Genomic DNA, 26,738 nt, shown 5'->3' with positions numbered 1-26,738 from the left:
ACATAATATAGGCATAAAAACAGACACAAACACCAATGGAACAGAATGGAGAGCCAGAAATAACTGCACACTTTTATGGCTGACATCCAAGTATACACAATGGAGAAAGGACAATCATTTTAGTAAACAGTGTTAGAAAGACTGGATATTCATTCATCTGAAGATGAAACTAAACCCTAAACTCATACACTATATAAAAATAAATTTATAAACAAAGCCAGAGAGATGTCTCAGTGGCTCAAGAGTTCTGACCACTTTTCTAAAAGAACCCACCCAGTTCTATTCCTAGTACCCACCCAGCAGCTCACATGTGTCTCTAACTCCTGTCCTAGGGGATCCAATGCCTCCTTCTTGACTCATTGGTGCACACACATGCCAGCAAAACACCTATATACACATAAAAAATAAAGTTAACTAAATTTTAAATAAGTAAGTTTACAATTGATTAGAATTTAAAGACCAAAAACCACAGAAGAAAATTCTCCAGGATACCTGTCTGGACATATGGCTTGAAGAACATTAAGAAATAAAACTGGCAGTGGTACCACACATCTTTAAATTGGATCTTTGATGTTCAAGCCAGGACAGCCAGGGCCACACAGAGAAACTCAGCCTCTACATAAATAGAGATAGACAGCAGAAAGGAAGAATAGGGCCGTATTTTTTTAAAAAAATTCAGGTAAGAAAATATTCATAAATTATTGCCCTTAATGTTCAAAATATACAAGAAATTCATAGAAGTAGACAGCAGAAAAATCAAATAACCTTATTTTAAAAATAGGCAAAAGGCTTAATGACACACAAGTGGCCGAGAAGTATATTAGTCAGTGCTCGGTATCACTAAGTCATTAGTAAATCCATGGAATGTGTTGTGGATGGCCCTAAAGAATTACACCATTAGGATTCATCACTCCTGCTACTTTTAAGAGCATATAGGAGGACATTATCTCAAGCAACATGGGCCCAGGCACAGAACAGACAGTACCACACCTTAATGCAGAATCTAAACTAATCAAGCTCAGAGATGCCAAGAAGTGATTCCCAGAGGCTGGGGAGGAGCAGTTTGAAGAAAAGGCTAAATATCTGTTTCAAATATAATATGCTGTCCATTTAAATAACAATATGTATTAACTGAAAAACCATCAAGAGATTTTTAAGTATTCTCATAGCAAAAGTAATAACCCTGCTTGGCTCACAAATTCCACAATGTATGAACACTCTAAAACATCAAGATGTATGTAATAAGCAACTGACATCCAAATTATTAGCTATATGATGTGGACAAGGATGTTCTAGGACACAGGGAGCAAGCAACCTTTTGCCTCCTGAGTCGTGGGCATGCTTCACCATGATATATTTTTAAAGAATTTGAATAGTGTAAACCTGTAAGGTTCAAGTAATTTAGTTGTGAATGTTTTGATTTCTAAAATGTAGAAGTTACTGTGTAGGGAGCACTTTCCCCCTGTCTTAGCCCCCTGCCTTCAATTAAGTTTTACACATAGGGGTCATGTGTGCTGTCTCCTTGACTTGAAATTCCAGGCCTTAGTTATTTCACTCTCATTATATTTGGCCCACCTGTTAATTTTAAAGATGCAACTTAAATAGCAGCTTTTCTTGTTCATAATTAGCAAAAGGTAGAAACAAGTATATGTATCTAGTGAATTAATAAACTGTTCTTTATGTTTACAATGGAATCCAACCCAAGAACAGAATGAACTTCTCAGAAATATCCCAAGCTAATAATTTTATACACAAAGACAACACTGGATGACTTCACTTACATGACATTCTATGACAGTCAAGTTTAATTTAGATGAAGAGAAACTGAAAAGTTGCTACCTATATAAAAGGATGGAAGAGCAGACTGGCTGAAGACTATAAAGAAACTGTCTGGAGTTGATAGTGATGCTCAGTATCTTTAATAAGGATGGGAGTTAATTATTTAAGCAATTGTTACAAACAGCAAACATGAACCTAGTTTGCATATTTATCACATACAATTTGCCAGATAGAAATTAAGTATTATGTGCATAAAGATATATAGGCTACAGTAGTTTGGAGAACTATGCCCATGTTTGCCATTTGCTTTGAAATAGTAGAAACAGTCTTTATAGAGAGGATATGGACTGATACCAAGTACAAAATATGTTCACCATTAAATTTTTCCTACTTTGTTATGTGTGATTTTTTTAAAATGAAAATTGTTAGAGAGTTACCTGCCTTTAAAAAAAAAAAAAAATCTAAAACCACAAAGGCCTCCTGAGCAAATCTACTATGAGAGCCTCTCCTAGCACTTTGTAAAACATACTTGGTCCAGTTTGTAAAAGTGTTACATCTGTATCCTATGTCCTAGGAACAAATGTCAAAAACAAAGTCGATCTTTCTGGTCTTTGGGTGTCCTCCCAGGCAGCAGTGGATAGTAAAAAAAAAGATTTGTTGATCTGAAGGGATACTTAATCAAATTTATTATATCAATCATATCAATATGCCTTACGCTTGGCTGTTTTATTTTGCTGAATCATTACAACTGCCAGAATAATCTATCTGACCTAGTGCCCACCCATATGAGTTCTTACAAATTTTATTTAGTATGTGTATTCACGAAGAGGGTAACTTTACAGCAGTTTCTATCTACCATGTGAGTTCAAATCAAACCTAGGTTATCGGGCTTGGCAGTAAAGGCCTTTTACCTGCTAAGCAGTCTTGTTGGCCTATTCTATGAACTTTTTCTAGGTTCCCTTTGTGGAAGGGCATTGAAGAAATTTATTTTAAATTATCCTTTTTATTCCAACATCCCAACTTCTAAAACTATTAGTAACTTTCCAATGGCTCAGAGCTCATGACTAACTTGTATGTTACAGAAGCCAGCTGAATAGCATATTGCAATCAATGTTTATCTACACCATTCAATTTTATATTCAAGTAGATCCTTAAAGAAGCATAGCATAATGAATATTATGCCATTTTTCCTTTCTGTAACTTTGGGTAGTCTTTGTATAGTCTTGGTTAGCCTGGAACCTACCATGTAGGCCAGGCTACTCTTGTAGCTACTCCTGCCTCAGCATCTGAAGTGCTGGGATTAGAGGTAGGCATGAGCCAGCACACCTGGTTGCAAACACATTTCTCAATATCACAATTTCAACAGTTTGTAGGTCATAGCACAGCATGACAGTCTGGGTCTGAAGACCAGCCCCTCACTGATTACCCATTCATCTTCGTATAAGCTTTGCTAACTTTGCTGTGTCTCCTTTTCTTCACTTCCTGGTGATCTGTGAAAATAAGGGAGTTGGGATAATAACAGGTCTCATGTCATGAAGGTTTGTGAGTCATTCATTACATGTAAGCTACTCAAAACAATGGCCAGCAATATTGCCTATCATTCTGTAAGTTTAGTTCAGAACCACTGATGACCAACAGACTCCTTGCACAATTTACAAATCAATCAAAATGAACAACGTACATCAATAGTGGTAACTTTTTAAAACATGCAATGCAAATTTTATCACACAGAAGACACAATTTTCAGTAATAAATATGTTTTAAATGCTGGCTTTCACACATCATGAGCCCATTACCCAAAATAGATTTCCTTAAATCAGGACTCCTTGCTAGCTTTTTGTCCTAGCACTTAGTTCAAACTTAATGATTGTGTTTTTTACATTGAATTGTGATGGAAAAACGTTTTTCATACATCGGACACAGTTGGCATTTAAATCTATCCTAAATGAACAAGGTAGACAGTTCAAAGTGTGCTTAATCTACACCAGATGAAAATGAAAACAGTAAGAGCTACAGGCTTCTATTTTAAACAACCCAACTAGGGATTTAGTCACATTTAAAAATATATGTGATTTATTAAAAATATAAACTGGTGATGTGTTCTATAAATGATCCCACTCAAACACATTAGAGTATGCTAATAAATATAATTTGTAAAGCATTTAGAACCACCCTCCCCCTTTGATTACAAGAGATAAAGCATACAACACACGGTAGGTTTATTTTTATTCAAAAAGTTACTGTCTCAAGACATAAATACAAATCAGCAAACAGTACAATTAGGACAATAGAATGTGGAGGACAACAGGTTAGAGTAATATAGAAAACAGTTTAGCTGGTTCAAAACAAAGCTGGAAGAACTGCTTTCACAAAGAAATACTCCTTTCAAGAGTGAGGAGAAAACAAAAATCAACCTAGGTTTCAAATCATATATACAGTCCTCTCAGCAGTTCTAGGAAATGCAGTGCTGTGTGAAAGAACATATGCAATATGTTTGCACATAACAATGTTTGTTGATGGAAAGTATGTTAGACAAGTCTGGTTTTATTTGTTAACCATGAATTAATAAAACAAATGTATGTTGTGGTCGTTCATTTAACCTATGGTTTTTTGGCTACCACAGCCCAATGCTTGTTGATTTCCTGACTCGAAAAACCAGAAACCTTTTGGTATTCACACATCTGAAGATATTCTTGTATTGCAAGCATATTAAGGCATGGAATGATTAAAACAATATACCTCAAGAACTGAGAGATGACTGACAAAAGATAGATATACATGTAATATAAGTTAATATTTTGTTTTAAACGATGTCTAGCTGCCTAAGCCTCGCAAAATGAGTTGATGTCAAAATGGCAAGTGGCCACTTTCTGTTTTAAACTAATTCACTTGTGAAAGGACATAAAATGAAGTTTAAAGCTTAGCTTTCAAAGAATATTATGGGTTATGAATTCTATTATCCCATCTAATTTACATACAGAGGAAATGTACTGTAACCTGTTAGAAGTATCTTTAACCTGAAGACTGCTTGCAAAGACAGATAGATAAAACAATATAAAATACAAATTTAAAAATCATTTTAAAGCATGAACAGTCATGCTTTTCTATTTTTAAACATTGTTAAACTTTCAATATATTTCTGAAACCTCATAATTTTAAGTTGGAATTTAAAAGTAAGAAAAAACTAAACAAACTGCGCAATTATAAAATCAGCACCAATTTATATATATATATAATTTTATTTAAAATTTAGATCCCTATTCCCACACTCTAATAAGCTGTATAATTTTTGTTTAAATTTTCTGCAAACATACTACAATAAGCTTCTTTTATTTGGAGACAAAATACAGTGGCACTACTGGAAGGAATATCACAACGTTACAGTTTTATCTTAAAGGACAAGCAAACTTTCAGGGCTGCTATGGGATAAGCATGTTCAAGACTGGTTACCTTCTGGCAGTTCACTGCATCTGGATATTTCTGAAAAGTATACAGAAGCTCTTGGATTTTAAAAATATCTTAAAATACATTTTAGATGAAAAAATTGTAAAAGTTCTGCTTATAAGTTTAACTTTTTTCCACAATTACAACATTTAAAACAAAGTTTTGTTGATTGATGTTTTAAGCATTTAAATTTAGAATGCTAAAAACAATTCTATCCTACAATTTCAGGGTCAGGGAATAAATCCATCCTTAACTTTTGTTTCGTGGATGTAAACAGAAATCCAGCAGAGGTCATCATTATTTAGTACAACCAGTAAATAAATGTGAGAAGATTCTTATCTGTACCAAATACTTCTTCAGATTGTTATATTTTTTTTTAAAAAAGCATGAAATAATTCCTTTAAAAGCCAACTAACAGCGCATAAATAAAATATTTACATTCTAAGAAAAACTGTAGCTTATCATCAAATTGTTTACTTGTCCTTTATTTTTTCAGGCAAACAAAACTGCCCCTCAATGCACTTCATCTTGGTAAGCATAAGCATGTTATATTCTCCTTAGAGAAAAATCTGTACAGAATTTCACTGTATCTACCACACTTTATTTTAAAATTTCCTCTTCCACTTAGAAAATGACTTCACCACAGATTTAAATGTGTACTGGTATTAAAACATTGACACCCCAAGAACCTAATGAGAGAGGGAAAAAAAAATCTCGTTAGTCATTCACATTTCTTAATAAAAATCTATAAATATACTTTATCACTGTTATGCTAAAATATTAATAAAACTATTGTGAAAACATCTCTTCAAACATATAAATACAAAAGTAAAATGATCATTAATCCATAATAAAATAACAGCAGTATTCATTAAGATATCAATGAACTCACAAACATAACTAAAAGTAGGGACTCTGGCATATACACATATACACATACATACATATATTCCCCCTAAAGACTGAGCTGAATATTTGTTGAATAAACAACAAATGTAGTTCCCAGTATATCCTTCCAGAATTGGTTCAATGGAAAGAATTTAAGAAAGTCTCATGATCTTAGCCATTTGTACCTTTGAGTGGGTGGTTTTTTAAATAAGCATCTATGTGAACATGAAAACCCAACCAACCAACCAAATAAGTAAATAAACTGAAAATTCAAGAACAATGCAGCTACATAAAAAAATAAAAAGCTTTCTCTAGACAATTTGATCTCAGTTAATGAACAGAAGTGTATATTTTAAGAAGCACCTAAGGTGAACTTTGAGTAACGTGAGTCATTCTGTTGCTTTGCTTGTACATTCTAGTTAGAAAAGGATTGCTTGGCAAATCTGATAACAACTTGTCACTAAAACAAAATGGCTCTACCTTTTTCACTCAAGCAGCACATAACTTTGTCTGTATATATTATGTTAAATGTTTCATTTAAAATTCTAGCCCTTATTAGAGCAGTTAAGCAAAACTTTAGGCTCATTTACTGTACAATGAGCAAGACTGGTTAGCAAAGCCAGAAGAAACAGACTGAGATCACTAAGGCTCAAACTTCTCCCTTCAACAGAAGTCAGAAGGTCATGAATTGTTGTCATCTGAAGGATGACAAGTAAAATTTGTGTACTATTGTAGTGAATTATCAAGTAAGGTGCTTGGACTCTCCAGGAACAGAAACAAAAAGGAGTCGCCCATTCTCCAATCATGACAGCTCCTGCACTTCTCATCCCTTGTCCCACTGGCTTCTCTGTTAAGAGTCCAGAGTTGGGGAGTTATTATGTTTCCATTAAAGTGGCCTAGATGAGGTTTATAGGTTTCTTCAAGTCAAAATACTTTATAACCTTGAATAAGTAGGGTTCCAATACTAATGAAAAGGTAATATATTTGTCTAAGTATCTTGCCTGCACGTATCTATGTACATCACATGAATGCTATGTCTGTGGAGACCAAAGGAAGGTGTCAAGTTCCCTGGAATTAGAGTTACATGCAGTTATTGGCTACTACAAGTGAGCTGGGAATGAAACCGAAGTGCTCTGGAAGAACAGCAAGTGCTCTTAACCACTGAGCCAGCTCACCAAGTACACTAGTCAATTCTGAATGTAGAGGATGCTACTAAGATGCTCTCAGGTATTTTTCAAACATAGTGCTTAATCAGGAAGCACCTGAATAGCTGACATTCATTTGTTTTGTACACAGTGGCTTATAACCAGCTTCCCCATTGAGTATTAAATTAGCTGTGGTACACCAAGCACTTTTCTAATTTTATGCTGCAGATAACTCTAGTTGGAGAAATTGAAGTGAAAATGAAGTGACACCAATGCCAATGTTGAAGGGACACTAGTTGAAGTGACACTAATGCCAATGTTTTCTTAGTTAACACATTAGACCTATTTTTGATGTCAGCATTAATAAACACTCAAACATGTATTTAAAAATACTAACATATAGAAATACCAACAGGAAATGACCATATCGTAGGAGATAAACCAGTTGTTTCTAGGTGTGAAACTTACTATACTATTAAAAATAGAACCCTATGTGTATACAACTCCAAAAACATATGTTCATAATTCATATACTACCATTCCTAGAAAATGTAAAAAGCATAACCTAAAAGATAGGAATTGTTTAGTGGTAGCCGGATGCATCTATATTAAGTGCTTTGAGTTACTTCAATTTGAATTAGAGAATCTGAGAACCTGGCATTAGGGATTCAAATTCTAGTTTTACTATTTTGATGACAAATTTATCATAGTTTATGACAAATTTATCATAATTTAATTATATGTTTTTATTATAAGACAACATTTTTTGCATTCAATATCTTCTATTAATCCTGTTTCTTATGTTTGATACACTATGAAATACATATATATTTTTGAAAGTCATGGAAATTTAAAATTAACAGTCCAAGACTTCTAAAGGTACCCAAATCATTAAAGATTACTGAGTACTCAGTTATGTGACTGCTGCCATCATGTGGTAATACTATAAAATTACATATATATATATATAAATATGTGCTCATTTCCTTATTTTATTAGCACAGGCATCTTAAACATTAGCAAATCAAAAAGGCTGTCAATTACTCCCAATATCCAATATATATTAGGATGTGATAAAGTTGTGGTAATAAATACAGGGTATCTATTTCTTTTTACATCATCAAGCTAATGTTTTCTCTACATGAGAAACAGTTTCTATAGGTGTTTCATTATTTTTAGGACTCTGACAAATGTCATTTTGCCATGAAGAAAACAAATATTTAAGGTCATGGCACTAGATAAATGCATTAAAAATATGGAAAGCTCTAGCTGCCACATTTTAACAATAGTTTCTCATTTTACCTTCCTAATCACATCTCAAACAAATAAGATCTTATTTAAGTTTTAGTTAAGTAGATATGGCAGTATCGGTGATCAAATTAATGCTCTAATGCTTTTAAATACATTTAAATACCACATAATTAAATACACAATTAAACTTTAGAATTATGGGTAGGTTAGGTTGCCTCTTGCAATCCAGCCATGTACTCAAAAGTATGGTATTTTTAAAAGATCTCTGGATGACTCAACTGCATATTAGAAATTGAAAACGAATGAATTTAAAAGGACCTCTCCCAAAGGGCTACAACATAGCTCTGTGATAAGACTTAGTTTGTATGAGAGCCATCTTCAATTCCTAGCACCACACACTAGATAAATTAGATGTTCTGTGAATAGATTCTCTGTAAAGCTTTCATGTTATATAAACAGTTATTAATGTATTATATGATATGGTTTGTCAAAACATTTCCTAGAGCTGTCTAAAGGGCAAGGAAATGGGTAAGTAGAAGATGCCATTACCCAGAACATAGAGCAGTAATTACCCAAGTTAGGTATAGGGAGGAAGCAGTGTGAGTGGGTTTACACAGAAAATGAGATGGGAAAATATGCAATTATTAACTAAATAAAATAATTATAATGTTAGGCAGAACTCAAATAAAATCACCAGTGCTTCAAGGACTGAAGCTTATCAAGGACAAGGACATATGACAATCTATCTCACTATACCAGTGTGGTCATTATCACAATGAAAGTGTGTATGAAGAAATAGAATAAAATAGCTATCTGGAGAGGTCAGAAAAAAAAATCTCTCCATCTCACGCTTCATTATTAAACCCTTGAGGTATTTCTTTTTCGATTGTGAGACTGTGGTCAAAGTTGGCCTCATCTCATGACCCTCTCTCAACTTCCAAAGTGCAGCAGTTACTAGTGTTACTATTCTCGGTTGTTTTCAGTTTCTACCGTTGCTTCATATTATTTATTCCCCTATTTATTCTGCCTGTCTAGAAATGCCAGAGGATTCTTGCCATTCCCTCATTTGAAATCCCTCAACAGACAACCCAAACCTACAGGAAATGCTTAACATTCAAATTCCAGTTGGTCAAGAATTTCAAAGTACTTTTAACCTTCTATTACTACTGCATCAGGTCATTGCCTAAAGTTTTGATTTAAAATTCCTGGGGCATATTTAAATTAAACCTACTGATTCATCCATAATTGAAGCTGGATCAAAGAAATCAGGCTTCAGTTCTGTTCTCTCTCTTCTATTCTTTGATGGTGGCTAAGAAAAAAGAGAGAAAGTTGATTTTTGATAATCATAAACCAGCTAGTAAATAAAAATATTCATACAAATGTTATTAGTTCTCTGAGAAGTCTATGTGATTTTCTCAAGTATACCTGAAAATACTTCAAACATTGCTTGCCAACATCCCATCTTCCCCCCAAAACAGAATGCTTTTAAGCACGCACACACACACACACACACACACACACACACACACACACACACACACACAAATTCATTAGTAGAAGAGGTAGTAAAACAGAAACAGACTTTTCACTTTACTTTAAAAAACCTCAATCTTCTAATATCATTTTTCTCGCAGGACATCTTATGACGTGACTCTGAAGAGATAGAGCTCTTCCTTCAAGAATACCCAGCAGTACACTAAATACCAAAGCCACAGGGACTTGGCCTGTTATAAGCTCACCTTTACCAATTTTAAGACTTCTCCTTGGATGAGTTTTTAAGCTTTAATATCTTCTATTATCTCAATCTATTAGATTGTTGCTAAAATGAAATATGTATGAGCATACTGCATGAATCCTAATGATAAATAAATTAAAAAAAAAAAAAACCCTAAGCTGGTTGGGGTTGGGGGACACACACCTTTAGTCCCAGCACTTTGGAGGCAGAGGCATATGGACCTCTGAGTTTAAGGCCAGGCAAGGCTACACAGAGAAACCTTGTTTCAAAACAAAACAAAGAAAAAATATTTTATATATTTACCTTGTCAAGATTCAAGTAATTTTACTTTACATCCAACATGAAAGACTGCCTCAAGAAAAGGTTTCTATCAATAATGTAAAAAACTATATTTGACAATGAAAATTTAGAAACTAATGTGATACTTAATATACTCAACTTTTAAAAACTTGAGAATATAAATATTGACTATTATTTGATTTTTATAGTCTAAGTAAGATAAAGTTCTTCATAATTTTATATATTACTAAATTAAACTAAAATGTAAATGTACAATTTTTATTATTGCAAAAAAAATTCTTGCCTTCAGAAACTGTATTTTTGCACAACCTTGCAATCAGTTAATAATATGCCTCAAGACCTTGAGACATATTTTTTTGTTTGTTTGTTTGTTTGTTTGTTTTTGAGACAGGGTTGCTCTGTGTAGCCTTGGCTATCTTGGAATTTGCTCTGTAAATCAAGGTGGCCTTGAACTCAGATCCTCCACTGGCCTTTGCCTCTTAAGTGCTAGGATTAAAAATATGAGCCAGCAGCCCAGCTGAGACAATTTAAAGCTCAGTCTGTTTCACTACAGTGTATTCGGACGGTTTACCTTTCTTTATAAAAAAGAATGTAATCAATATTCCTATGCCTTGGACTTGTAATCAGCATTTTACAAGCTTTCCTAAACTTTCTCTTAAGTTTAATCTTCAACTACATACTTTGGCATGTGACTGACCCAGAATAGAGTGAGAGTGAGAGATATAATGGAGAGAGATATGTTGGATATAAAAATAATCTTTTTCCTTATGTGATACAGAAGCATCAAACTAAGATCTAGCATCTTCGACAAAACATGCCAAAATCCCTTCTTGTATACTTAAATCCCTGAAAATGATTTTAAAATGACTTGTTTAAAAAAAAAAAAAAAAAAAAACCTTTCTCTAAGAAATATAAACTTTATTTTCAAAGAATTTAGACAGGAAAAAAATATTACTTCTGGATGTTTCTTACCAAGTCTATATCCATGGTGTCAAAGTCCATTCCCTCATTAAGATCCTCAATCCTTCCTTCTGAGGACATCATAACATCTTCAACAATTGGCTCTTCATCATCTTCCATTAGGCTTGTACCACGCCGACTAGAGAAATATAAAACAAGGTAAAGATCTGAACCAAGGCATGACTATTAATATACAGGCAGCAAGTATGTAGCTTTGTATATTCGAGTATAATGGAAAATGATGGAATTAAAGGTCAGGGAGAATGATTAGGCACTGATCATGTCATCGATGGTGTTCAAAATCCCAATGTTCACTTGTTTTAAAATGCTAAAGATTTATGTTTATTCTATATTACTTAGATACATTTAGTTTGATAATTCTGATATGCCATATACAATGATCAACAACAAATTTCCACATGTGAACACAGCAGATACCTCAAATCCTTTTTTGAAAGTAGGCAGGGTACAAATTAATAAACATAAACAGACCAAAGAAATGACATTTTCTGAATGCATATATACTGGCTTTACCTAATGATAATGTTAATCATTAGTAACCCATTCATTCAGTGACAAATGTGTGCACCAGCCATACAGTCACTCACACCTTCACAAGAGACCTACAGCATGACAGGCTTCTACAGTATCCTATGGATGAAAACTGTGAGGAAAACACTATTCTTGCCCTCAAGGAGCTTACAATATACTATGGGAGAACAGAGAAACCTGACAAAACGGTACATATTACAATACATGCATCAAATGCTCTCAGAGTATACTAAAATAATTAATTTTGCCTCATATAAAAATTAACACTTAGTGCTTAAAAGCTGAAACTCAAAGCCACAAAACTATATAAAAGTGAAAAATAACATCAAGGTCAAAGCCGTGTTTTTTTCACATAATCACAAGGAAAATAAACTAAGTTCACAAATTAGCCCAGATCAGCATAAAGTAGGCAGCCCAAAGGTGATTTGCATGTGACTTCTTGCTTTCCAGTTTGGCTGACATTACCGTCTTTTCTTTTGCAAAGATCCCATAGATCCCCAAAACAACTCACCAAAATCTAAGTTATTTAATTAAATATTTTCAATGTATACAATACTATGGTAGATCACAATATCTGATCCAGGATTCTGAACAGATATGATAATGCCAGGCATAATAGTTCTGAATAATAAAAGACAATTTTATTACATTTTTGTGGAAATAAAAGTAAAGGCAATCTGTGTGTTCTGAAGATCATATAATCAAAAACCAGAAACCCATTCTGTAATTCCTTTACATTACACTGATGGCATATGTGATATAAACTATGGAAGAAAATATAGTTCATAAGTTATTTTAGTACAGGGTAGGTATCATTAATGAAAGAAGATTGATAAAGCAAAAGCATTTTAAAGTTTCAGGCAATCAACCATTTATGGTATAACTACCAAAAGAGTCCTCTGGTGATAGTTGTTTATCTCAGGCAATCCTTTTTAGTTGTCTGGAGGAGACTGTGCATAATCAAGAACCAATCCAAATTGCAAACAATAAGAAAAATGAAAACAGTACTGAATAATGAGACATTCTAGACATCAAAGATCTTCAACACCGGAATCAAGTTTTAAGAAGTCAAATATAAACCAAATAATTATATGGTAAAATTTGGAACTATTTGGATGGCGTTTAACTGGAAGCTAAGAAATTGGCTGTAGGTCAAGCGTGAAATAAAATGCAAAATAAGGAAAATCTGGCAAGAGAAACAAGATAAAGCCAAGTACTGGTATAGGCGACCACAGGAGACAAGCTGTAACGGCACATACTTAGTGAATAAAGTTTCTTAACACCACTACAGAGAGGACTAGTGTGAATATTTATATGCCACCATTCATGAGGTGAATGATCATTTAAGAAAAATGTGAGTTCTTATTTAAAGTCAACAATGTAAAACAAAATATAAATTTTAAGAGAGGTAACAATCACTATCCCAAGGTTTAAAAAATACATTGTTACAATGCTTTCAAACTTAAAATAATTAAAATAACATTTTGCCATGTGTATAAGGCATGATTTCAAGTCTACTTGTCAGCAATTTCATTTAGAGTCACAGCTAATTAGGATTTCTGAAATATTTATCAAGTTCCCATACAGAATCCAGTAAAAACAAAGTAAGAACAATTTTTCAGCACTGAACATTTCCTCATTCCATGAACATTTGCTTGAGTGCTTTCTATGTATCAAGCTCTTAACAATGAGATCCTTGCCCGTGAGGAGCTCACAGTCTAGAGAAATGAACAAAACTGGAATACACAAATAATTACAATACAGTATGGCAAACACTGTAAGAAATGCAAATATACAGGGTTATAGAATCACAGAAGATTACACTTTCACTTACGGTGACACTTGAGCCTGTTTTCACCATGGATTTACTAGTATTCAGGTAATGAAACGAGATTTACTAAAATGGAGTCAGGGGGCATATTTTGAAAGATCTTGCATGCCATGAACTAAGTAAAGAAACTGAACTTTATCCAGCAGGCAATGGTGAGCCATGGAAAAGTTCTAAGTAAGAAAGTTACATGGTAAGATTTTTATTCTAAAATTATAATTCTTGATGGTAGTGTGAATGATGGAGTGGTGGAAAGTGTGAAGGGAGAGGTTTGGTGAGCAGATAAATGGGGGTTGTGAGGGAAGAAAACCAGTTAGAAAGCTAATTACGATAGTTCAGGTGAAAGATGAGGACCTGAACTAAGGTGGGAATATAATTAAGATGTAACACAAATGTATTTTTAATTCTGTGTACCAAAATAAACAAGGATTCATATTTATACTTTTCCAACAGATCAAATTAAAAGTGATTGGTCCTTTGGCTAACTAGTTAATATTTGACTTAAAACATTTTATTTTTCTGTTGGAAAGACCAAAATCTCGTTCCTTGATTATTTCAGCTTAGTTACTCTCGAGAGTTTGCTGAAATTGTAGATCCGGCACACATTAAGGTATGTTAAATGAATTAGTGAACTTCCTAGACTCAGACAATAAGGCACTCTCACTTACATGGCATGCTGAAGATTAGTTCGCAGTTTAACATAGCTCATTGCTGCTCTCTCCTGCTGTTGCCTTGCTTCCTCTTGTTGTCTTTGAGCTAACATCCATGTTACCTGCGTGCTTCAAGGAGAATTTTATTCTTCTTTTAACTTAACTTTTTTCTATGTAATTGATAAAGTTCTAGTATAGAAAATGATCAAATGTACTTACTTATAATCCAGAGGTGTTTGATGGTGTTCTGCCTGCATCGGATAGACACTCATGAAGCTATCTTCAGGCCGTAACCTTTTCGGTTCTCTCATAATAGTGGAGGTGAGCTGTGGTGTCTGCATCATGACAGGGGTGTGCAGTGTTTGCTCTCTGCTCAACCACATACTGTCACTGCTACTGCTTTCTTCAGCTGAAAGAGAAAATTACACTGGTACCTTACCCAGAGTCTACTACATTTAAAATAGCAAACCTCTGGTTGCTTTCCATACATTAACGGTGGAAACCACCAGGTCCCACACTGGCCGTCCATTCTGTTTGTAGGAACAGTGTGGTGCTAGGACAAAGGAATACAGAGGGCATGGGAGTAGTGAGTGACAGCTACCCAGAAACAGCATCTGCACTAGAAAAGATTCTCTGTGCAGATCACAAGAGCACCGACACATGAAACAGCAATGACCAAATCATGTTAACCTATTGATATCTGAATACCAAAATGCCAATTTTTTATGGTTCAAATTATTAGCTTGCTTCTATAAGAATGTGAAGATTTCTGGGCAGTGGTGGCTCACGCCTTTGATCCCAGCACTTGGGAGGCAGAGTCAGGCAGATTTCTGAGTTCGAAGCCACCCTGATCACATAGGGAGTTCCAGGACAGCCAGGGCTACACAAAGAAATTCTGTCTCAGAAAACCAAAAAAGAATGTGAAGATTACAAGACTAGGAAAAGACTGGATAAAGAAGCAGGATTCAGTATGCACCCATTTACATGGTAATTAGGCTGCAGCTCTTGGAATGAGGTGGGAAAAGAAGTTGAAAGCCAGCTTGGAGTACACAGGGAGATTTTGTCTTAAAAGTCAATGCAAACAAACAAAGAACTAATATGTAGAACATATTGTGATCTAGACTAAGATGACAAACTTGCTAACAGTTTAAAGAAAGGGAAGCCATTTGGTGAGTTACATGTTTTAGTCAATGTGGTAGTAGTAGAGATGGAGGAATGCTAATGAGCAACAGGCCAGATAGGAAAGTAAGTATGTTGCTCAGAGAAATCCAACTCAGTAATAGGAAAGGAATTAGTAGGAAGGGTGGTTTTTAGCCTATAGGATGTGACCAAGCAAGCTGGTCCTAAGACCCTAATGTAAAAATATGTACATTAAGAAGTGTATTATTAAAGTCACACCTGTAGAATCTACCCCATCAAACATACATGATGGCTCCATCATTACCAATGACAAATTCTTATGTCAGTGCCACTAACTTAATAGTTATGTAAAATTAGTTGCTATGAATTTGAAGGAAAGCAATTTTTAAGAAGAATTATTTATTTAATGTACATCTACATAGTCTCTGTCTTCAGACACAACAGAAGATGGCATCAGATCCCATTGCAGATAGTTGTGAGGCACCATGTGGTTGCTGGGAATTGAACTCGGGTCCTTTGGAAGAGCAGTCAGTGCTCTTAAGCACTGAGCCATCTCTGCAGCCAGGAGAGCTACGTTTTACAAGACTGTGTGTGTATGTACTGTATATGCACAGAGTTTTAAAGACAACTTTTGAGGGTAAATGTGCTACTACCCACGTGATCCAGGCCTTAGACATACACTGCACATGTTCAGAGTCATTTTTATGACTCTGGCACCTGGCATTTATCTTTCATTACATTAATTTACTAATGGCAATTTATATAACTCTAATCCAAGTATCTAAAAAGACCACTTATATTTCCTATAAAAATTCTAATTTAATAATCTATTTATAAGATATATAAATATATAAAGTATTGCTAATAATATAAAGGAATGAATTGGTGACTCAGCAAAAATTTTAAAGAAAAGATTTTTAAGATTTGCAATCATATTCAAGAAACATCCTTATGTCTTATACTTCTTTATAAACCACCACATCCCATTTAGAATTCTTTGCTCACTTACAGTGATACTGGGACTTTATAACCAAGTCTAAAGCTCAATACATTAAAGGTTATGATTAGACAAAAGATGCTGAAACTACACAGCAATCAAGTGTTAGGACTACATACTTGATTAATGAAGGTTGATAAATTATGCGGCAATGTAAAAGCGAAATCACAGATCCACTGATCCTCTTTACAGGAAGATGCAGAGAGCTGAGCTAAGCATGGTTACACTTCCCTAGTCCCTTCTCGCAGAAAAGTGTGCAGGAGATTCCTAAGTTCAAGGCCAGCTTGGGATATATGAGGCCTCCCACAGGTAGCTTCCACATCCTGTCCTTTAGAGTAATAACTCATGGAGCTTAGTGACATGCTCATCTGTAGACATTATAAAAGGGTTCTGAGAGACAGTCCAGGTGACGTCAGATATGTAAGTGAAGTCGCTTCCATACAAATGCAGCAACCAGCATTTATTACTTTCTTTGGTTTTTTAAAGATTGATTGATTGATTGATTGATTATATGTAAGTACACTGTAGCTGTCTTCAGACACTCTAGAAGAGGGCATCAGATCTCATTACAGATGGCTGTGAGCCACCATGTGGTTGCTGGGATTTGAACTCAGGAGGACCTTCAGAAGAGGCGTCAGTGCTCTTAACCGCTGAGCCATCTTATTAGCCCCATTTGACTTTCTATGTTAGATGCCATAGTCATTCCATGCTATAAGTCTTAAGACAATTGCTCTGCAGCAATGATAATTGCCAAAGATCTTGACAACTGTACTAAGTTATTTAAGAGCTACTGAGAAAATGAAAAAATTCCCTAGGCCCATACAGAACCACTTTTGGGATACTAGGAGTCCAATACCACAAAACATAATGCAATTGTACCTATGAGAAAAACCACTTTTAATTTCTGTTTTGTACTTCACAATTAGTTCGTTATTCCTGAATGAAATTCAGGTTACATTACAGCTTTTAAAAAATATTTTGCTGTAACAAAATGATCTGATATCATATTGGAGCAATTTTCATATGCATACAGTAAAGAATAGGGATATATTTATTTTATAAATGTGAGTGCTGTATCTGCATGTACACCTGCATGCCAGAAGAGGGTATCAGATCACATTATAGATGGTTATGAGCCACCATGTATTTGCATGGAATTGAACACAGAACCTCTGGAAGAAAAGTCAGTGCTCTTAACTGCTAAGCCCCAGAATGATGATTTAAAAAAGTAACAATCTGTCTATACTGTTTTTCATGTGAAAAGGAAAAATGTACTTTAAAGAGTTGACAGAACTGTCATGCATGTAAAATGCTTAGAACAGTGTATATATGCATAACTGACAAGTTGTGTAAGCTACTATTGAGTATCACGTCTCATGACAAATGAGGTGATTCTGACAATTCAGTTGGTCAACAGTAAGAATAAATTAATTGCTTCCTTACGGAGTGCTAGTTGCATGCCTTCAACCACTTTCCGTTTTCCTGTAGATGGTTTTGATTTTTTACTCCGTACAGTTGATCCCCGACTGCTCATTCCACTAATGACTGACATAGTATCATCATCACCACCAGCTAGCAAAGAATTTCGGTAAGACATCAGAGGAAGCCATACATCTTCTCTTCGGAGTGACATCTGAAAGGTCATGAACTTTTCCAAATAAACATACCTTAAAAAGAAGTAGAAAACATTAGCTTTGATGCACAGAGCTGCTATTCAAACATCATTGCAAGAACGTGATCCTAATACTGCACTATTTATTCTCAGTCTCAGCGGCAAAATGAAAAGAAAATGTCTACTCAAACTCACATTGAATAAAATGACCAAGAGTATTCTAGCCTAATATTTGTTGATCATCTGCTATGTCCTTGGTACTAACAATAGGTATATAAGTTCCCTAAGTACAAAACTTCAGCTTGGTGAAAAATATGTATCTACACTTGGTTTTGTTTTTAATAAAACATTCATCAAAATGTAACTAATGGGGTTGGAGAGAAAAATGTAGGGCTAGAGAGACGGCTCAGCGGCTAAGAGCACTGACTGCTCTTCCAGGTCCTGAGTTCAATTCCCAGCAACTACATGGTGGCTCACAGCCATCTGTAATGAGATCCAATGCCCTCTTCTGGTGTGTCTGAAGACAGTGACAATGAACTCACATACATAAAATAAAAAAATAAAATAAATCTTCTAAAAAAATGTAACTAACAGTCACATGATTACTGTGTGCTAAGCATTTTTCAAGATATTTTAACTAAACTTACATCTCCATTTTAGATGAAGAAATATAGACATAAGATAAACTAATGCACCCACAATCATAAAAATGGCAGTACTATCATGATTTGGATCCCAGGGTATAACACTAAAAGTTAATGTCAACTAAATATACTGTACAATTCAAATATTTATAGTAACTACAATAAATAATTCCAATCAACTTAGACTTATCAACATAAGAAAATTCAGTTTTAAAAACCATACTGCTTTGTGGGAACTGTTCAATACATCTTTTTACTTACATATACTTCTGCCATCCTTACTACTACAGTATTCTTGACTGTAGCCTATAAACGGGCTACTAGTCTGGTAACCAATACCAGTCTAAGATAAGATTCAAAATTTGAGCCAAAATAGACAAACTGGTAGGAAAAGTAGAGCTCTGTGCCACTCTGTCACTTAACAAAATATTAAGAGTGAAGAGCCTCCATGACAGAGACACAGCTCAGAGGGTTAAGAGCACTTGGTCTGCAATTATGTGTACCTGAGTTCAAATGTCTCAGCACTCCTCACATGTAAAGCTAGGCATGCTTACAAATGCCCTAACTCCAGTACTGGGGAACAGAGACAGGTGGATAATTGGAGGCTAGTTGACAACAGAGCTGAGAAACCATGTCCCTGAGAAGAACTACACTGGCTGCCACACATGCATGCACCTATACACTATGTCCATGCACCACAAACATTCTCCTCACAAACAAAAAAATCAAACAAAGAAATAAGTAGCCTTCGTGGAAGCCTTCATGGAAGCAATTCTTGTTTCTCTGCTTCTCTAGCCCTGGACCTCTACTAAGCTTGTAATTTTTATTATTATTATTATTTATAAACTTCATGTACACATTTTCAAAATACTAACATACTGATGTCTGCTGTAAATACCATAGTGTAATTTTATACTTTTCTATTTGAAATCCATCAGTTTCGACAATATTCCATAACCCGGGTCATGTTGCTATATACTCTAGGAAAGAAGCAGTTAAAGGAAGACAGTTTGCTTTGCAGCACAACCACATTTCCACATAAAGACTAACCTGGGTGATCCTCATGGATTTTAAATGCTACTGCAATTATTCAACAAAGAACTTAAACGACACTGAACTACACAGCAAAACAGGGAGGAGAACTGACAATACTAAAGTTCAGTATTATACACAGAATCGTTACTAAAACTGATGAAGTCAGGTAGAAAAGTCTATAAATTATATAATGTTACAGATATGTATCAGAAAGAAAATAAATTCTTCTTTAGCATTTCAAAATGAAATTAAGCTGGACATGTCTAGCAAATACATACACTGTTCTTTTATCTTGTCGGAGCAGTTTAGAAGAAAATTCACTGAGAATATCAAGAAATGCCAAATTTAAAGGTGGATGGCTCTCCCCTTGTGGATTAGGCTCCTTAAAAGCAAATTCTATACCATCTCTGTAGAGGAAATAAAATAATAAAATAAATATTATGATGTTTACTTCATTTGTAAATATTTCAAAAATTAAACTTTATTTAAAGTTCAGAATATTATCAAATCATTCTAACAAAATAACACAGAGACACACATATGCACCAGCACTAGTTAGCCAATAGCTGAATGTAGTTTGCTTTAATCTACACTCTCTTTAGACCTATTTTTGAAACACAGCCAGACTTTCAACTTGTGATTCTTCTGCTCAGGCCTCATAATTGCTAGGATTACAGGAATATGTTAAAAAAAAAAAAACCTCAACAAATATTCTTTACTCAAATATTCTTTCCCACAAAAATAGCCCAAATTCTTCTGCATAATGATCAATATATTTCCTATACTTTTTTTCAGAATAGCAAAGTCATACTCTATCACATAGGATTAAGTGAACAATGCCCACTTACAATGTCTTGTTTAAAGTTTTAAAAATTAAGCTCAGGGCCCATTTTAACCATATTAATGTCACAATTTAAATATCACAATATATCAAGATAACAATCATCATTGTGCTCTACCAAAACATAATAGGGTAGAGAAACGATGAAGACAAAATTGGGGGGAAAGCACAGGAAAAAAATGTACTTCTTACACTAATTACTCTATGTATAGCTTTTAAATGGTACCTAAAATTATAACCTATATACTAAAAGGCATACAACAAGGTGAAGTAAGAAAGTAAATTAAACTTGGAGAGAATTAGATAAAATAAATAAAAGCAATAAGTATGTGCAATTCATGTGACAGAGCACAAGTAATCCTAGGGCTCACTATCCAACCAATATAGATAGCTTAATTGGTGAGCTCCAGGCCAGGCACAAACCTTGCTTCAAAGGAGATGGATAGTATTCTGAATGACGACATGAGTTCAGTTTGCACGAGTGTACCCATGTACACACGTATACACATATGTATATTTATAAAAGTGCAGGGGAGGGACCACATTACAATGGTTTTTAAACTTAGGAGCTTTATAAGCCAATAATAAAACAAGCTTAATTATGTATTCCAAACAAAAGGATGGACACAAAATTAAGATTCTTGAAAATACAAGCAATAAATAAAGTATTAGGGAGACTGTTTACTTGTGGAGCATGGCAATGGCTTCTCTGGTTTTCAATTGATCAAGTCCAAAAGTTAAAGCAAAACGTCGAGCAAGTTCTTTTATGCCACTAAATGTTGAGGATGATCTATCAAAATTATAGCCATTCTCTTGTATCATCTCATTAAAAAGCTGTTTGGAAAAAAAGAAGGGAAACAATATAAATAAACATATTTTAAGCACATTTTTTAATTGAAATATAAACGACAAATGATTACTGCATTGATGATGACACTTGAAACACAAAAACTCATGATACGAATAGGCACAACCGTGTCACAATAATATACTTTAATAAGAGAAATCCTATTGCTATCCTAAACTTAATAGTTTACTTTTATCTAAATACGAATCAGCCAATATTAATTGGGTATGAACACATGTAACAATAAGGAAAGAAAAATTCAAGGCAAGCTTTTAGACAACTATGCTCTGTTTTTGTGGTGCAGGTGATGAATGTGCTGCTGGGTCTCATGAGTTACAGCCACGGTGCTGTTTACCTCCAAGTGATTTATCTTCACATCATAAACTTTCATCATAAAGTAGCAAAACTTTTGAATTTTGATATCCTCTTACTAAGTAATGCTAAGACTTGATCCAAAGTGAATAATATTTATGTATAATATTACGCACAAAATATTTTGGTGATAATAATTAAACTTATAAAATACCTCAAGGTCTGTTAAAATTATAATCCATCTACAAAATGGAATATTATCAACTATTAAAATCCCCCAAAAATCTATATAGAAGGGAAAAGAAAGTGGTTATTTCAAAGAGACAGCTGGACTGCCAAATACCATGAGTGCACCTACTGAAACCTAACAAAGTGGAAGCCAAAGATACAGAGAATAAAGTGATTACCACCACAAGCTAGGGCAGTGGAACAGAAATAATCAATTAAGAAGATTAGGTTCCACAGACAGTAACTGTCCACTATGGTGAGTATAGTTAACAGTGACAGAGATACTATAAAGATAAGAAAGTGGCTAAGTGGTAGAGCATCTGCCGAACATAGAAAGGGCCCTACATTCCACTTAAAAACAGAACAACAACAATAACACATACAGGCACACATAGTCACACATTGTTTTGGCTCCTACATACAGACATCCACAAAAATCCTGCATATTTAAAAACTGCTATCCAAGTAACAATGATACAGACCTCTAACTCCAGTTCTTAGGAGGCTGAGGCAAAAGGTCAGGCCAACCTAGGCTACAAGACAAAAGCAAGATAATTTAACAGGTAAAGATTTTTTCAATACAACTGATGATCTAAATGTGATCACCATAACTCACAGGATATAGATGAGGAGAACCAACTCCCCCAAACTGTCCTGGGCTCTTCGTATGCACAATCTGACATCTGTACACAGGCAGGCAATCATACAAGGAGGCTGGGAAGATGGCTTAGTGAATAAAGTGCTTAGCATGCAAACATGAGGACCAAAGATCAGATCCTAACATCCAAATAAAAGTGGATGTGGAAGCCTGTCTATGATCCTGGGTGAAACAAGCTCCAGGTTCAGTGAAAGATCTCACTTCAGTAAAGAAAAACAATTAAAGACACTACTCAAGAATGAATCTCTGGCCTCTACACTCATAACTGAACACAGGTATATACATGCATATATACCCAGATAAACAGACGCCACACAGACATACACCAAGAAGAAAAAACGAATAAGAAAATTGCTTAGAATGCATTAAAATGATCTTACTGCATGTTGTGAGATAATGAGTGTGCTAATTAGCTATACTCAATCACTTCATGTGTGTGTTTAAACTTCATGTAAAACATTCTTTTTCTAGTGATGATATTTTGTATTGCTACTTTTATGAGCTGTCTGTTCTATCCTCTATCCAGTTACAATTATTACCAATGTGATTACTGACAGTTAAGGGTGTTAAGTAAAGCTGAAGTCTTACCTGCTGCAAACTGAGAATAAGGGTCTTGGCACACTGAATTTTGTCAATCTGCCTTGTTTTACTCATTGTTTCTTTGATGATATCGCCATAATCATTATAATACTGGAAAAAATAAATTGATACAAATTAGAGCTTCATCTATCAAAATGATTGGACAATAAGACTAACTCGGCTAATTCTATTAGCACAGAGCAGAGCACGTATTTGTACTTTCCAATAACAGGGAATGTGTAACAGTGCTGAAGGTTTAAGGGCATTTCTAAAACAGCTTTAACCTTCAAAACAAAATTGAACACCCCAAACTGTTTAAACAAAGAAAGGATGAAATGACAAAGTTACTAATTTATACTGAGTTTCAGAGGTAACCCTAAGTTTTCTTTAAGGACAGTAGATAGAGTCAGTTAGTCTAATTGTTAATGAGATAGGACGTGAACTTACTAATTTGATTTACAGAAACAAATAGTCCATGAACTATTGTGTCTACAATTTGCATTATATATTACATATGTGCAATTTTTCAAATTTAAAAGTGTTTTTAACACCTATAAAACAGCTATCAAAGATAAGAGAGGAAATTTACTATGTTTTGAGACATCTCACCAAGTAACTCTGGCTGTCTGGGACCTCTCTGAAGACCAGGCTGGCCTCAAAGAGATCTGACTGCCTCTGCCTCCTAGGTGCTGGGATTATCAGAAAGAACCACATATCCAAATAATAAATACACATTGGTAATTTCTACCGTTTAATAAAAGTTGAGGAGAGGACAGGTATAAACATATAGTGTAAAAACCATTCATCATGCCAAATGATGTAACTTTGAAAACTACTTTTAAATGATGCTAAACCTCTTTTATATAGTAAAATATTCAAAATAGGAAATTAATTAGATTTTAACAAATTACATGTATTTTTATTTGTAGAGGAAAGATACTGGGTGTGGTGACTCAGACCTCTGATCCCAGTATTCTGAACACAGATGCAGGTGGGTTCAAAGCCAGCCTTGTCTACACACTGAGTTCCAGGACAGACAGAGCTACATAGTGAAACTCAAACTCAGATCAGATAGTTTAGACAGATAAATAAGTTTCTGTTTAAACATGAAATATTTTCCCACTGTATACTTTCAACCTCACCTTCATATACTGCTTGAAGATATCTGCAGCTGTGTTCATCTCCACCACTGTATATACAATTAGCTTACAAAATGCTGCAAGTAAATTTCTCCTCTTATGCAAAGCTTCAATTTTGCTGGCTTCATCCTCTTGCTGACCATCTGGAGGAAGGGATCCAATAATCAATACATCTTATATTTTAACTTTTTCAACCATACTTTTTTAAACATATACTATACACCTGCCCCCTTATTGGAAATTTGAAAAGTGGAACGGGAAACATTAAAGCCAAAATTAAAAGTTACAAGTACTCGATAATATACTATATTTTTGAGACATCATGGAAAAGGAACAGATATAGTAAGTAAAACAGATATAAGTAACTGATCATTCATAAAGTTAAGCTCATCTAATGCATTCTTATACTTGCCCTACACAATTTTTCAAAAAGATCTGCATATTCAAAACCAGGTAAAATTTTCCTCAGGGAAAGCAAATTAATCTCAGAAAAACTCCTATCATTTCCAAAGATGATCTCACCCCTATTTTATCTCTGTTTCATTCACATAAATTCTTACTTATTTACGCAGGATTTCACTATATTGTCATGACTGGCCTGGAACTCCAAGTGGTCCTCAAAGTCAGATTAGATACCCTCTACCTCCATTGCACCCCTACCCACAGACTGGAGGAGTAGATAAGAGAATAGAAGAAGTTCAGAGTGCGCCAGCAAGCCTGATTCTGCAAAGGTCAACATGGATACTGCCTCAAGGTGTGAAAACTGTATGTATGTGAGGTAATTTGTGTGGATGGATAGATAGATAGATAGATAGATAGATAGATAGATAGATAGATAGATAGATAGATGGGTATACACTCACATACCAAGAATTTCCTTATGGACAGATTTCAAATAAGAAATTAATTATAGCGCCGAGCAGTGGTGGTGCATGCCTTTAATCCCAGCACGTGGGAGGCAGAGGCAGGTGGATTTCTGAGTTCGAGGCCAGTCTGGTCTACAGACTGAGTTCTAGGACAGCCAGGGCCACACAGAGAAACACTGTCTCGAAAAAAATAATAATTATAAACAAAACTATGGTACATAAAAGAAAACTACGGTTCCAGTTTTGTTTGGTTATTAGTTCTTTAGTGATATTAATCTTAATTAATCAATATCAATGAACAATTAGTTGGTCTATATCCTCTTAGCCTTTCAATACAAGATTCTCAATATCTGAAAAACACCTCTGATAACCCTGACAACAAGCAGGAAACTATCCACCATAATGATTTAAGGATACTAATGACTGAAAGTAAAGCATGAAGAATGCTTAGTCCATATTCTATCAGTAAGTTACACCTAAAAGCCCTAAAATTAGAATTTAAGATAGAATATCATCAAAACTTTATCTTGAGTATATACTCCAATATGTCAAAGCAGTTGAATAGCAATTTAAAAATGTATAATTTACATTTTTAAAAGTTATGCTGAATGTTATAAACTAATGTTTTATTTATTTATTTTTGTTTTTCAAGACAGGGTCCTCTCTGTGTAGCCCTAGTTGTTCTGGAACTCTGTAGACCAAGCTGGCCTCAAACTCAAGAGATATGCCTCTGCCTCTCAAATGCTAAGATTAAAGGCAAGTGCCACTACCATCTGGCCTAACTTATTCTTAATGACTATCATACTGAATCATTTTTACATAATTTTCAGTCATAAGTAATATTTGCAAGAACATAAAGTATAGACTTTCTCCCACTGACCAAGTTGTCCAAACGAAGAGCATATCTATGAGGATTCAAAAATGAAGGATTGACTAGCATGGATGTTCACAAGTGTCAGCTACCTCTATTGTTGAATATTATCAATGGATCGCCTCTGGATACATTTCCTATTTAACTATTTAGTAGGTATGAATTACAAATCAAGGATGTAATAGTTTACAATATCGAGGATTATGACAACTGTATAGCAATAAAATGGTATGTTGGTGTTAGGGAGTTCAAACAATTCAACTATTTGACAATCCATAGCTAAATAACAGTATAAAAAACAGCCCACAATCCAACTCGTATAATAAAAGCACTTATACGTATATAGTATAAGTGTATAAGCATATTTGTTGTAGCAATCTATAATCAGGGGAAAGTAGAAATAATCAAAATGCCTAACATTAGGAAATATAAAATGT

At 34.5% G+C, this 26,738-nt stretch overlaps 1 protein-coding gene across 2 annotated transcripts in view; it reads right to left on the bottom strand.

Moving 5' to 3' along the window:
• Positions 1-3,988: 3,988 nt before the first annotated feature.
• Stag2 (STAG2 cohesin complex component) overlaps positions 3,989-26,738 on the bottom strand; it is a 130,810-nt gene continuing 108,060 nt past the window's right edge. Inside the window, exons 25-34 of one of the 2 annotated variants that reach the window (XM_029473466.2) lie at positions 24,568-24,707; positions 23,435-23,536; positions 21,487-21,635; positions 20,239-20,367; positions 18,113-18,336; positions 14,752-14,941; positions 14,551-14,661; positions 11,515-11,641; positions 9,739-9,816; positions 3,989-5,912 (exon numbers count right to left, since the gene is read on the bottom strand). In XM_029473466.2, coding sequence (XP_029329326.2) covers positions 5,889-5,912; positions 9,739-9,816; positions 11,515-11,641; positions 14,551-14,661; positions 14,752-14,941; positions 18,113-18,336; positions 20,239-20,367; positions 21,487-21,635; positions 23,435-23,536; positions 24,568-24,707 — 1,274 coding nt within the window. In that variant the 3' untranslated portion in view covers positions 3,989-5,888. The remainder of the gene's footprint in view (positions 5,913-9,738; positions 9,817-11,514; positions 11,642-14,550; positions 14,662-14,751; positions 14,942-18,112; positions 18,337-20,238; positions 20,368-21,486; positions 21,636-23,434; positions 23,537-24,567; positions 24,708-26,738) is intronic. The other variant, XM_029473471.2, reaches the window with a different exon arrangement.

This window comes from Mus caroli, unplaced genomic scaffold (assembly GCF_978045245.1).
Source record: "Mus caroli unplaced genomic scaffold, Mus_caroli_1 scaffold_5, whole genome shotgun sequence".
NCBI classification, from domain to species: Eukaryota; Metazoa; Chordata; class Mammalia; order Rodentia; family Muridae; genus Mus; species Mus caroli.
The sequence above is the reverse complement of the archived record's forward strand: the minus strand, read 5'-3'. Positions and strand labels throughout refer to the sequence as shown.